At 37.1% G+C, this 15,107-nt stretch overlaps 1 protein-coding gene across 3 annotated transcripts in view; it reads left to right on the top strand.

The window, feature by feature from the left end:
- Positions 1–13,181, top strand: part of MPP7 (MAGUK p55 scaffold protein 7) — a 223,151-nt gene extending 209,970 nt beyond the window's left edge. For all 3 annotated transcript variants that reach the window (XM_074358452.1, XM_074358451.1, XM_074358453.1), the window contains 4 exons: positions 6,046–6,139; positions 7,195–7,303; positions 8,465–8,608; positions 10,228–13,181. In XM_074358452.1, coding sequence (XP_074214553.1) covers positions 6,046–6,139; positions 7,195–7,303; positions 8,465–8,608; positions 10,228–10,407 — 527 coding nt within the window. In that variant the 3' untranslated portion in view covers positions 10,408–13,181. The remainder of the gene's footprint in view (positions 1–6,045; positions 6,140–7,194; positions 7,304–8,464; positions 8,609–10,227) is intronic.
- The last annotated feature ends 1,926 nt before the right edge of the window (positions 13,182–15,107 follow it).

Below are 15,107 nucleotides of genomic sequence, written 5' to 3' on the forward strand. Positions count from 1 at the left end.
GACTGTTAACATGAGTCTTTCAAAAGGCTCCTTCAGTAAGTTAGAGTGGTTTACAAAGTGTGTTACAGTAGATATCAAATCCTTAACGGATTCCACGGTCTTTCTAGTTTGGAATCTGGGCGTGCGCTCAGCCAGGCACACCTGTCCGTCACGTTCCGCGGTTTCTCACGAAGGCATACATTACAGTTCTGTGTTTTCATAGGTTTCAAAGTACTCACGCTGGAACACTCCTTTGTAGACAGGCTATCTCTGTTGAGATTTCTGAATATATAGCTAGCAAACTAGGGGACCAGTTAACATTTTTTTTTCCTTCTTATCTCACCGTGATGGTTACTCTGGGATGTTGGCGGGAGCACGGGAAGACGGCGGAGTTCATCTTACACCTGTTGGATGTTTGTCTTAAATGGAAAATAGGGCACTTAAACAGTGACGTATGGCAGGGGAGTGGCCTGCGTCGTGGTTCGTATGTCCATCTTCCCTTCTAATTCCTTCTCATAAGAGTTTTCTGATCGCTTATCTGGCTTCCTGTTAATGAGTTTATGAGATTTCTTACACTGTCTCATTACAGTGAGACAGTAAAATTCTTCATGAATAAAATTACATCAGACCTGGATAGTTCGGGTTGATCATGGTAAGTGATTTGCCCGTAGACCTGTCACTTTCTAAGTGTGGTTAGCAGTGTCATGAACGTCTTGTTCACTTGATGTGGTTCTAATAATATTTTTAACCCTCCCAAGGGCACTCCTTAAAATTGCGCAGTAATCCTTAAATTGTGTGTGTGCTCTAGGTTTTCAGTGTACTGCCATTAAAATTGGATAACTTTATTCAGCCTTTTCTCAGTTCATGAGCAACAAATTAATGCATATACAATTCTCAGTTTTGATTTTCAATAGTACATTTTAATTAAGCCTACTATTTGCTAAAGGAATACCAGCAAACCACAATAACAGAATTAAGTAATAAATGAATATGAACCCTACACTCCAAAGCCAGGCATCACACTAATTTTATTATCTTTCAAATTCTTGGATACATATTATGTTATATACACTTAATAAAGTCTATTTTGCTGCTGTGAAAGTCATACTTAGCTTTCATGATAGAATTAAATGTATCAGTTTTTCATGCTGTTTATATGCAAAGCAGTGGCGTTCCAAAAGAGCGGCACCACCTCCTGATACCAGCAGAAGCATGAAAAACTTTCAGGAGATCTGAGTGTTATAGTAAAACATGCTTGCTAACTAAATAGAAAGGAATTTAAATTTTGAATGTAATTTAAATTAATTGGGTTTTATAAACCTATTATTTTTTTGTATTCAGTTACTTTTTCCCCACATTTTTCCTCTTATAACATTGAGATATAATTTAAATTAATACACTGCACATGTTTTAAATGTACACTTAGATCACCTATATATACATACGTGAAATCATCACCACAGTTAATATAGTGAACATTTTCATCTCAGAAAATTTTCCTGTGCGCTTTGTAATCCATCCTCCATCCCTGTCCCCGGGCAACCACTGATCTGCATTGCATTCTGTCACTGTAAGATTAGTTTGAAGCATCTAGCATTTTATATGAGTAGAATTATACAGTGTGTTTCCCCCTTTTTTTTTTCTTTTTTGCTTGGCTCATTTCATTCACCATGGTGAGTTTGGGATGCATTTATGTTGTTTCAGAGATTAGTAATTCATCCCTTTTAATTGTCAAGTAGTGCATTGTATAGAAATGCCACAATTTGTATATCCAATTACCCGCTGATGGATACTTGGGGGCTTCCCCCATTTTTGGCTATTACAAATAAACCTACTATGAGGATTGTATTCAAGTCTTTTAATGGACCTTTTTTTTTTTCCTTCTCTTGGGTAAATAAGTGGAAGCAGAACAGCTAGGTCATATGGTTAAGTGTATGTTTAATTTTTAAAGAAACTACCACTGTTTTCCAAAGTGGTTAAACCCTTTTACTACCAACTAACAGTGTATATAAGATCCAGCCGCTCCACATCCTTGCCAACACTTGGTATAGTCGGTCTTTTAGATTTTTATCAGTGTAACATGTGTAGTAGTATCTCATTGTACTTTGATTTGCATTTAACTCATGACTAATGATGTTGAGCATAATTTCTTGGACTTGGACATTTACATATCTTCTTTGGTGAAGCATCTATTCAGATCTTTTGCCCATTAAAAAAAAATACATCATTATTGAGTTTTGAGAGTTCTTTATATATTCTGGCTATGTGTCCTTTACTGGATAAATGTGTTCTTTACTGGATAAATGTGTTACAAATATTTTCTTCCAGTCTGTATGGCTTACCTTTTCAGTTCTTAATGGTGTCATTGAAAAAGCAAAAGTTTTAAATTTTGACAAAGTCTAATTTTATCAATTTTTTTTCTTTTATGTTTTATGCTGTTTGTGTTCTATCTAAAAATTCTTTGCTATCTCAAGGTCACAAAGACATCCTCCTGTTTTTTCCTAGAAGTTTTATAGTTTGGGGTTTTACGTTTGGGCCTTGATCCATTTCAAGTTAATTTGTTGTGTTACTATTTAGCAGACTTTCCATGCTGGTGACCTCAGGAGGAAACTGTTCAGTCTTTTACCATTATGTATGATGCTGATGCATTGATACCCTTTATTTGTTTGAGGGTATTCCCTGTGATTCCTAGTTTGCTGAGACTTTATTGTGAATGGGTGTTGAATTTTTTTCTAATGCTTTCTCCACGTATATTGAAATGACCATGTGTTAGTCTACATTCTGTTAATACGGTGAAGTCCACTGATTTTCAGATGTTAAGCCAATCAATCTTTCTTATGATCTGGTATCTAAAAAAATATATGTGTTGGTGAACTTGACTTGCTGGTATTATTGTTAAGGACTTTGCACCTAAATTTATGATGGATATTTGTCTGTAATCTTCTTCTTTCCTGATGTGTTACATTTTGCTATTAAAATTGTACTAATATCATAAAATTAATTAAACCATGATCCCTCCTCCTAGTTGCAGAAAATGTTTATGTAAGATTAGTGTTATTTCATCCTTGAATGGTTGATAGACTTCACCAGCCATCTGGGCCTGGAGTTTTCTTTTGGGGAAGGTTTTAAAAAATAAATTTGACTTATTTAATAGATGCAGGGCTATTCAGATTTTTCTGTCTCCTCTTGTTTCAATTTTGATTCATTCTGTTTTTCAAGAAATCTGTCCATTTGTCTAAATTGTCAGATATGTTGGCATTAGATAGTGCATCATATTCTCATCCTTTTTTATCCATAGGATCTGTGCTAGTAACTCCTATTTCATTCTTTATATTGGTGATTTTCTTTTTTCATTGATCACTGTAACTAGATTTTTAAATGTTGTTTTCTTTATTGCCTATCATTTTTTTTTCCAATTTTGTTAACTTCTGTTCTTTACTATTTTCTCCTACTTCTCTGGCTTTATTTTGGTCTTCTCTTTCTAGCAATTTTCAAGATGAACCTTCAGTCATTGATTTTAGATCTTCTTTTTTAATATAAAGATTTACAGCTGTAAATTTCCCACTGAGCACTATATTACCCCATAGGTTTGATAGGTTGCATTGTCATTAACTTCACAGGACTTTCTCACTTCCTTTGTTATTTCATCTTTGAACCATCAATTATCCAGAAGTGTGTTATCTAACTTTCAGGCATTTGAGGCTTTTCCTGGATATCTTACTATTATTAGTTTTAATTATTTTGTGATTAAGGAGTATACTCTTAAGGATTTAGGTTCTTATAATTGTCCATTTCTCCATTTACCTCAGATAAATTTTGCTTTATGTATTTTGAAGCTTTGTTATTATGTATGTACAAACTTGTAATTGTTAAACATTCCCCTTTTATCATTATTAAATTTTCCTCTTTATCTTTTATACTTTTTCTTGGGATCTCTTTTATCTGGTATTAAAGTAACCACTTCAGCCTTCTCGTGCATACTGTTTATATGATATATCATCTTTATTTACTTTCAACTTATCTGTGTCTTGTAGACAGTATGTACTAGGGTCTTGCTTTCTTACCCATTCTATTGATCTCTGCCTTTCAATTGGAATATATAAACCATTAACATTTACTGAGTTAATGAAATGACTGAATTTAAGCTACAATTTTATTATTTGTTTTCTGTTTATCCCTCTGTTTTCTTTTCCTTCCTTGTCTACTTTTTTGGGGGAGGGAGTATTATTTGAATGTTCTTTAGGGTTCCATTTTAATTTACCTATTGGTTCTCTGCTTATATCTCTCTTCATTGTTTCCTGAGTGCTCTAGGGGTTACAGTATGCATATATCTGACTATTCACAGTCTCCTTGGAGTTAACTGTGGGCTATTTCCCATAAAATACAGAAATCTTGCAATCATGTAAGTCCCTTCACCTCCACTTCTCTTTGTGTAGTTGTCAAATGTATTATATCTGCATACATTGAAAACTCCACCAGATAATACTACGTTTACCTTAAATCAATCTTAGATATTCTAAGGAACTTAAGAAGAAAAAACTAGATCTCTATACTTAACTATTTATTCTGTTGTTCTTGCCTTCCTAACATTTCCTCTGAGCCTGAAAAACTTCCTTGAATATTTCTTTTCGAACAGATACGCTGGTGAATTCTGTTAGTTTCTCTTCATCTGAGGAAGTCTTTATTTTGCTTTTATTCCTGAAGGATATTTTGACTGAAGCACTTTTCTTTTAAGTACTCTAAAGATATTATTTCTTTGATTTCATGTTTGGATGGTATTTGGTAAAAAGTTTGTAGTTACTGGTCTGGTCATTATTCCCTTGTCTATATTGTTTGGGGTTTTCTTCCTAGATGCTGTCAGGAGTTTTTATTTATCTTTGGGTTTTAGTTGTTTGGTTATGATGTGCCCAGGCGTTATTTTCTTTGCATTTTTCCTATTTGGGATGTATTGAGCTTCTGAAATTTGTACAATGTATGTCTTTAACCAAATTTTAGCATTAAATACATAAAAATACATGTTTTCAGCTTCAGTCTTTTTCAGTCCCTCTCGCATCCCCATTACACATCTGTTAGATGTTTCGCTATTTTTATACAGGTCCCTAGGGCTTCATTTATATGTTTTCAATCTTTTTTGTCTTTGTTGCCCAGATTTTATGATTCCTACTGACCTGTCTTCAAGTTCACTGGCACTTTTCCCTGTCATTTCCATTCTGCTGCTGGGCTCATTCAGTGGTTTGTTTTTATTAAACATTGTGTATTTCAGTTCTAAAGTTGCCATTTTGTTCTTCTTTATAGTTGCTGTTTCTCTGCTAAGAATTCATATTTTCATTCTTTTCAGATGTGTTTTCCTTTACCTTACGAAGTGCAGTTATAACAGTGGCTTGCAAGTCTCATTTTAGTTGTAACCAGCAGGAGAGACAGACATGCAGTCAGGTTTTCACTTGCCATGTCAGCACTGCAGTTCCTTGGGGGGGTTGTTTCTGTTTTTAAAGTTAATCCTGTATTTTCTGCTCCTTTATAATTCAGTAGCAAATAATTAGGCAAACTTACTGAGAGTTTAGAAGTTCTTTTGTACTTCAAGAAGATGTTTATAATAGCACATAACTTTGCCTTCGGTTAGTAAAACAAGACTGATGGCTCACACTATGTGCCGTGTGTGGAATATAGTAAAATAATTTGAGTTTACCTTGCAACCTAGTGAGCAGTAGACTTGTTTCAATGAATAAAGAATAAATAATGATAATCAGAATATTATTTGCAAAAGAAAGGAGTTTTTCCTTAAGGGTCGAAATGCCCTTTTTATTTAATTAACACGTTAAAGCCCCCTCAAAGTAATTAAGAACACAGATGTAAGGCAATTAATTTTGAATCCATCTTCAATCAGTATAACTTTAATATCAGTGGAAAAGCTGAATTAATGACATTCCTGTATTTCATTAGCTAATTTGCTTTTTTATAAGTTTTAAAGTCTTGTTTAAGAAAAGTCCTTTCATCAAATACATAATTCCTTTTTAGTATTTTCCTTAAAATGCAGACTTCTCTGAACTCTTTTTAATTAAATCACAGATACCACCAGACCAAGAAGAAGCCAGGAGAGTGATGGTGTTGAATATATTTTCATTTCCAAGCATCTGTTTGAGACCGATGTACAAAATAACAAGTATGTGGGGTTTTTTGGGGTTTTTTTTAGAATTTTTGTGGGACTGTTTAAGCATGTGCCAATATATCCATTTGTAGACAACTGAGGGTCCCCTTCCATTTGAAATATATTTTCATTTTTATGAGAATATTTGAAACTGATAAAGAGAATTCAGTTGGTGGTTATTACCAGTCTTTGCCTGTAATGTTTTAATCACCTAGAGTTGTTGCATTTCTGTTAAATGTGGAGTGATTATTTTGAAGAATGAGGGAAGGTTGCATATTACTGTGACCCCTTTCCACCCCACTAGTTCAATCTTAACATACAACTTGGACAGAACTTTATGTTAAAAACTAACAACTGTGTAATAGGTCCCTCATTCCAGTCTTTTCCATACACCTCTTTCTCTCTCATTGGCTCTTCAAAAAATAACTGAAGTAATGTTAGTCATCTTGTTTGTACCATATCCTCCAGCTAACTCTAAGGCTCCTACCTCCAGGTTTTTCCATTTGCTTAAGGATGAATATTTTGTGGTATCAGGGAGCAATGGGTGTTTTAATACAGGAGTGTGGGATTTTATTGAAACATCAAAATGCTTTTTTCTTTTTTTTTTTTTTTTTTTTTTTTTTTTGCATTTGGCACAGTGGTTGTGTTTTTATAGCATGTAGCCAGCTGCCCTGGTTCCATTAGCCACCAACCAGCTCCTCCTCTAGTTCTGAGGCTGAGCTCGGTTATTTTTTTGTGTGCGGTGAAATTTCAGTAGTTTCTGTTGTTTGGCTTATTCACTGTTTTATTGCGCTGCATTAGTTCTGAAAAAGAGGTGATGGAAAACATTAGAGCGCTGCTGGGCTAAGGTGCTTTTTTCTGCTTACGCGTAATACAAGCCAGTGTCACTGATTTGAAAATGTAAAGTACTAGATTTTTTTCAGAAATTGACATTCTGGAGTGCTTGGACCTATTTATTTTATTGAAAACAGTTTAAGAATTACGTGTTCAGAAAAACATCTTTTATATGTATATGAATCATGTCTTGCCATATATGCATAAAATTCACGAATGATTCTAATTTTCTGCAGGTTTATTGAATACGGTGAATATAAAAACAACTACTACGGTACGAGTATAGACTCCGTTCGGTCGGTCCTAGCTAAGAACAAAGTTTGTTTGTTGGACGTTCAGCCTCATGTAAGTGAACACTGAACCATTCAACACCCTTCCGGCCCGTGTAATCTACCACATTTGAGCATTTCAATATGGGGTAAATCTGAAATCTACTCACTTTTGGCTTAGAGGCAGCTTTCCTAAGGTGACAAAGCATTTAAATATAATTCGAGGAGTCTGCTGGGTCGGGAGAGGGGGAGGCCCACGTTATTATTAGAAACGAGGAGTTGGGGAAGCCTCCAGATCTGTGTTTGTAACTCACATTTATACTTAGTGTTTGCCAAGTATAATGACTCTTAGATATTTCTTCCATTTTGTATTTTTTGAATACATTATGTATATAATGTATTCTTACATATTATTATAAGTGTTTATAGTTTTTGACCATGGAGATTTTGGTTCTCAGCCAGCTTTCATTGATTTTGGTTCTCTAAGTACCCTAGAAGTGTAACTCCCCCACCACGAAGAGCCACGGGCATCACTCAGGAATGGTCCGCGTGTGACCATTATAGCGGCTGTCAGGTAGAGCTTGCCTGGCACCCTGGGAACTCATGAACACTGTGGACCGAGTGCCAGGGGATGAAGCCATTCAGTTCCCTGTCCCACTGCATACCCTCCAGCAGAAATCCAACCCACAGCATTTTCCTCGTTACCCGGGGGGAATATTGACCAGCTTCCTGAAAAGCCCTCTGAAGGGCAGAATGAAAGGGAAGGGAGAGCTCAGCCTGAGATCAGGAAGAGGCTTAAATGGAATGGTTGGAAGACTTTCATGTAAATATAGTTAGTTAACTCATAGCATCTTTTTGGGTATTAGATCTAGAAACCAGTTTCTTGGCATTTTTAAATGTTTCTGTTCAGTACTAATTAGGACATATTTCAAAGCATTTTTAAAGACAGGTTATAGTCTCCATCTTTTCAGAGGCTTACTTCATTTCACACGTCGATACCTGCCGTGGGTCGGGTGCCCCCGAGGAAACACCACTGTCACTAGGTTTGGGTGACATGGCGATCAGTGTGTTAACTGTCAACAACTGATTGAGTTAACAATATACTGAAAGACGTACTGACCTTCAGTAGAAAATAATTTTAAGGAATTTTCTCCTTAGAAAGAAACTTCAATTTCACTGTTAAACTCGCTGCTGATGTTATGAAGAAATATAAGAAAACTTGTTTTCTTCCTTGCAGACAGTGAAGCATTTAAGGACACTAGAATTTAAGCCCTATGTGATATTTATAAAGCCTCCATCAATAGAGCGTTTGAGGGAGACAAGAAAAAATGCAAAGATTATTTCAAGCAGAGATGACCAGGGTGCTGCAAAGCCCTTTACAGTAAGTACGACAATGCTTTACTGAAGACACGTCAGCAGAACTTGAAATCCTGCATGCAGTAGTGACGACCTCAGGAAGACTGTTAGGGTCTACTAGATGATGCATTGTGGGAGGCTATAATAAATACAGTCTGTTATAGAGGAGGCTCTGATCCAAACACCCATGCAAGGCAGCATGGTATTTAGGTACATGTATTTTGAGTGACTGCTTTTTGTGCTTCTGGGAATGGACCCTCATATTATGTTGACCCAAAACTATTTTGTATGCTATCATGCATACTTAGGAAATTTTTATAGGCACATATAGAAAGTTAGACTGCTTAGTTTTTAACTAGCCTTATTTTTATTTTTAAAAGAAAAAATACCAAAATAAGTTACTATTACTCATTAATAGCCTAGATGAAAATTTTAATAATTTGCCTTTTTGTATCTTTGTATCGACATATTTAGCATAGGAAAAGAAAGAGCCTCATTTTGGGTATAGCACAAGTAGACACATATTATTCAATAATAAATAATATTGCACTTCCTTTGAGTGTTATTAGAAATGGCCACCATGGTGTGTTAATGGTGTGTGTTAATAGTGTAAAACTGTGATGTGTTAGACTAAAATGATTTCTGGCAAGGCCTTTCATTTTTTGTTTTGTTTTGTTTTGAACCTTAAAATAATGTATTCTACTTTAGGATCAAAAATAAAAAGCAAAGAAATTTAATGTCGAGTTTTTTCTCCCCACCCTATCTTAGTTAACTCATCTTTAACATTAGCTGTATTAATTTGTCAACTATTAATTGTGCTTACCAAGTACAGATTATGTTTTTGACTCCCAGTATTTGATTAGTATCTTTTTTCTAAAGTAGTGACAATATACAACCAATCTGAGTAGGTACCATTATATGATGTTAATTACTCAGGGCCCTTGATTAACACTAAAATGAAAATTTCTGTTGTGAAAATCTGTGACATTGAAATGTGGACTCTGAAATGACTCCAGGGTGTTGCAGTTACTGTGCTATTTATTGTAGCAGTATACCATTTAAAGGCTTCTCAGCGAAGATGATACAAGATAGCATAGCCATAAGATTTAGCTCATTTATAGTTATGGATACAGTTGGCATAGTCTTGTTATTATAATCAACTGAAATTCTTCCTGGTTTCAAAATGTGAGTACGACGGGTCCCTGACCCACTTCTACTGAGACACAGAAGGACACGGTATGAGTGTCCTTTTATAAACGTGTCTGGAACAGTAGTTCACGTTACACGTTCCTCTCATGGACAGCACAGTCAAGAGCATCAGGGTAAACAGCCGCCTCCCACAGCTGCTTTAATACTGCAGTATCCCTACAATGATAACGTGGTGACTAATTATCCTGACATTCAGGTGGAGGCGGAGTTTTGACTCTGGTCAGAGCAGTTTGGTTACAAGCAAATCAGAGAGACACTGTTAGACATTGTGGCTTCTGAAGAACTTACAGTTTAAGGGGATAATTTTCTTTCATGGCTGAGGTGAAATAGTGAACACAGGACAGCCTTAGGTAAAGCAGTTATGCAGTGTTTGCACTGATGTGAAGTGATGAAACTGCCTGGTTAACCAGTTTTTTTAAAAAACTTCTTTTGTAGGAAGAAGACTTCCAAGAAATGATTAAATCTGCACAGATAATGGAAAGTCAATATGGTCATCTTTTTGACAAAATTATAGTAAATGATGATCTCACTGTGGCATTCAATGAGCTAAAAACAACTTTCGACAAATTAGAGACAGACACCCATTGGGTCCCAGTGAGCTGGTTACATTCATAACTAAGGGAGATTTCCATCATCTTTTTTGTAGAGTGCATGATTAACTCAGTTACCATTTTGGTGTTGGGGTTTTTTAAAAACTGTATCACTGTTATAGATGTGCAATCTTCGTTAAAATTGAATGTTGGTTTTATTTGTGTCTTTTTACAATCTTATTTCAAACACAGTGTTTGAGTATAAGATCCAAAATCAAAATTGGCACAGTACTGTATTCTGAGCAAAACTTTGAACTTTCTGGATGTCTTTAACATATATCTCCAAGATGAGGTTGAACTTTTTAGAGAGACAGAGCTTGAGGATATAGGTGGGTGTTCAGTGTTTCGGTTGGTCTCAGACGTGGTCCCCTGCCATTGAGATTGCATGTTAGCTGTTGAAGGTATTAACTTAGCAGCCTTGACCAGCTCCAGACAAGACAGCTTTGTTGTCTTTGGGTGGCTCACCATAGATTCACCTGGGCTGGCAGCAACGCGCAGTCCTCTTAACAATTCTAAAAGGACATTTTTCTTATGTAGATACAGTATATTCACAGTGTGTGCATTTAAGAATCTTTATACTGAGAATTTGCCTTAGTGAATGGTCTTTGTGTCACAGTTTAAGAAGATCTTTTGAGTGCGTATCAGTAACTCAACAGATATTTTATAAGGGAAGATAGACTTTTAAAAATTACTACATATATAACTAAAAACCTCAAGAATTACTACATATGTAACTAAAAACCTTTCCTTATGGCATTAATCTTAGTAATATGTTGGAGCAAGTCATGATTATAAAGGACAGTTTTATTTGTAAGTCCTCAGACAATTCTGGAGTCACCAGAAATTCTGGAGCCAGGCATCTGGCTTTGGATTTTCCCCATAAATGGTAAGAACAGTTCCTAGTCTAAAAGTAGGTTTTTCATGCTACTGATACAGTTAAAGGAAATGTGCTCATTTTTCAAGTATGTGCAACTGATCACCATATATTTAAATTGCATTACACGATGTGTTTTAGGAAACTTTTCATGTACTGGTAACTTCTTTGTCATTAAACTATTTCTTAACACGGGCTTGATACCATACTAATCTTGCCATTTTCAAAGAAGTTTAAGACTGTGATCTTTAGATGGGATCTCATTTTTGATACTAGTGATCTTCAGCAGGTGAATTATATGGCTCAAAATACGAGAACTTTCCATAAGTTGTATCAGAGAACATGTCCTCCCACTCTCGTATGCAGTAAGACCCTGCCAGTCAAAAGTCATCGCGTGTATGACTTTCAAACAGAAAAGAAATTATTTTTTGTTGATTGTAAAGAGAGTTTAGATGTCATGTTTAAAGAAAAATAGTATGTAGTGAAATTTTATATATTTATGAAACATTTGAAAGCCATATTTTTTTAATTCCCAAATGGAGCTATTCATAAAGTAAATTGTATGTAAAGATGTCATAATTTAAAATAGTAGTTTTATAAGTCATGGTCAACATTCCATGTAAATACTTGACCTTTATTCGTACATGGAGTCACAAATGTGTTATTTGTGCCCTGCACACTGGGTAGCATGATTCAGTGGGTTTCCTTCAGGCACATCAAATTTCACCTCAGAAACAGACAGAAGTTACTGCAATGGCCTTGGTACACACTCAGAGCTAAACAGATAACCTGACAATGTTACTTAACTTAGAACTTGCTATTTGGACTATGTTCTTAAATAGCAAGCAGTTTAGTTTAAAAAGGGGTTGGAGGGGTTGCCAAATCTGAAACTGATGCCAGACTTTAAAGTTGTGTGGCTGGCCTAAGAAAATACAAGACTCTCTTACTGAGATGGTTTGATTAGAATATTCTCTTTGAACACTGATTTCCGATCAATCAAGGCTTCCTATAAAGAGTCATAGGAAATGAATTAGGATTTAGGCAGTCCAGATTCTCTGTTCTGAACTAATACATGGTGGGGTTTTTTTTGGTTGGTTCTTCGTCTTTTTCATTTGCAGATAATTACCTCAGTTCTTTACTGTGGAGTTTAGAGAGATACTGTAACGTGGTGGAAACAGAGTCCTTTTTGGTGGTGGTGATGGAGGTGTTAATACAAATATAATTGTCCAACCTTTCTCCCTTTTTACACTAGAGCTGAACAGTATTTTTTAAAATAATGAAAAGAAAAGGGGCACTTCAGCAAGCTGAGAAATCTTTTATCAGATGATAGACATACATGGTCTTGCAAGTGACATTTACATGGCCACCTTCATTCTTAGAAAGAGACTCAGTTAAAATTGACTAATACAGGGCCAACTCCAAGGGCTTGTTAGTAAGTGTAGCAAAGGGCCCTTGACTCTGCACCTGCAGCCCCCCGCCCCCTCTCTAGCAAGGAGGGACTAGTTCTGCAGGCAGCCTGCTCCCAAGACAATGTCAGCCACTATTTGAGAGAATAGTAACATTTATTTTTTTAAGTCCATATATTTAAAATCTAAGATCAAGAAAATAATTCTATATTCCCATTGTTAACAAATCAGAAGCTGTTTTTTTAAAGAAGAGTGAAATTGAAATATAATTTTTTACCATTGTTTCACTTACCAGTATAGATATCACTGATACCTTTAAGGCTGATGTTCTGGTATTATGTTACGATTGAATGTATCTAAATTGTAATAATTTAAAATTGACAAATATGTAAAACAAAGCTATGTTGTTAAGTTTCCTGATGATACAGATTTTTATTATTTATTTTCTTTCTGACTAGTAAGAGTTTATAAATAAATGTAATGGAAAACCCTTGATCTTAATAAACTATCTTCAAATTATGTATGTATGTTTGGTATCAACTACACTGTTTCCCATGGGAGAGCAAATTCTGTTTTTTACTGATACTGAGTGATTTTTTTTTCTTCCAATGACTTATTTGAACTCACCATATCTAAAATTAAAATTTCATATTTATTTCAGACATTCACTGGTTTCCTCAAGGTTGTTGGAGAGATGGAACTCACTAGCCTTGCTCCTTCCCACATAGGACAGCCATTTCACAATTCTGGAGAAGAGTAGGAGGGTTGATCCAGCCCGTCCACGGTGGGAACGCCCCTCCCCCACTCTCGTTAGGCAAGGCTTTATTTTTTCATTTGTACACATGAGGACACACCGCCAGCTGCTGATTCAGACGAGATAATGAGCACTGGCCTTGCTTCAGTGGTTGAGCTTACTAGCCCCACCTTTGCTTCCACCAAGAGACTAGGATGTAGCAGTTCGGAGCATGAGAGCTGGAGCCTGAATTCTCAAGTTCAGATTCTGGCTTTGCCCATGACTAGCTTTACAACCTTGAGAAAATCAGTAATCTCCCTGGTCACTCACTTTCTCTTCAGAAACATGGAGATGGTAAAAGTGCTTACCTCTTAGGATTGTTGTGGGCATGAAATGAAAGAACTGATCCATGTAAAGTGCTTGGAACAAAACCTGGGATAGAAGCCATCTGTAATCATGAGCTTCTGTTTTATCTTGATCATTCTCACATCACACAGTTTAAAGGCAGCTATATGAATATTCTTAATTATCCCACACAAACACTTCTATTAGTAAATTCACTGGGAGCTTCCTAACAACTTCTATTACCAGCTTTCTTATTTAAGAAAAAATTCCAAGGGAGGTGCCAAGATGGGAGTAGGGAGACTCACAGCTCGCCCTCTCCCACAAATACACCAAGAATTACATGTACAGACCCACTGAATCACACAGAACACCTACTGAATGATGCAAATAAAACTTTCCATTAGTGTCAGACTAAAAAACCCTGGCAGAGTGTCTCTCTCTTTGAAATACAGGAGGATTCTCCCAAAATCCAGTAAGAGAAAAAAGAAAAAATCAGTGCAGGACTGGTCCTGCAGGGAGTGAGTGGCACAAGAAGAAAGGCACCCTCACGCTGGGACGCCCCCTCTCCAGCCACGAGGTCAGCAGGGATGGAAGTGGAGCTTCCAAGGGTCCGAGGAGAAACTGCAGCCACTTGGCAGACAGAATGAACAGAAACTGGCACAGAGGATCCCTATGATCCCCAGCCCTAGACACGAGCCCTCAGGGAAAAGCCGGGACTGGCTGCTGGAGATCAGGGACAAGCCTGGGGAGAGGGCTGGAACCCACTGCACAGAGGCAGCCTCAGGACTGAAGGGTGGTGTGAGATCTGGCTGGGGGTGTGTGCAGAACAGAGCAGCCTGGGACCCCCATAAAAAAGCACCACTGCTGGTGTGGGGAGGGGGTGCGCAACACAGCAGCACCATAGCCACTTTGCCCACTTGGCTCCATTGTTGTGTTCTCAAGGGAAGGGATGTGGGGCTTGGTCTTAGCCATCACTGCAGTGTGGAGTGGGGCTGAAAGCTGAATCCACACCCAGCAGTCCTGCAACTTCACAGGCAGGACTGATTTATTTACAGCCCCAGGCAGAGAGGGTGGCTCTCTGGACCCTTTGTGGACCCATATCTCTGGGATGAGCAGGCAGTGAGGAGAGTTCTGGTGCAAGGCGGGGGCCAGCACAGGTATTTACAACAGGCCTGTGTACTAGACCATATACGTGGAGGTGGGGCTGGGGTCTGCCCTGCCCCTGAGGTGCACCACAGATTCAGGCGTGTAACGGCACGCTCGCTCCGGTGGGTCCTAGGGCCTACACTGGCAGGTCTGCACTGGTGATTCCTGGGGCTCAGAACCTGGAGGACACCAGGGCAGGTGGCCAACATCCCTGCAGCTAA

Source organism: Camelus bactrianus, chromosome 35 (genome assembly GCF_048773025.1).
Source record: "Camelus bactrianus isolate YW-2024 breed Bactrian camel chromosome 35, ASM4877302v1, whole genome shotgun sequence".
NCBI classification, from domain to species: Eukaryota; Metazoa; Chordata; class Mammalia; order Artiodactyla; family Camelidae; genus Camelus; species Camelus bactrianus.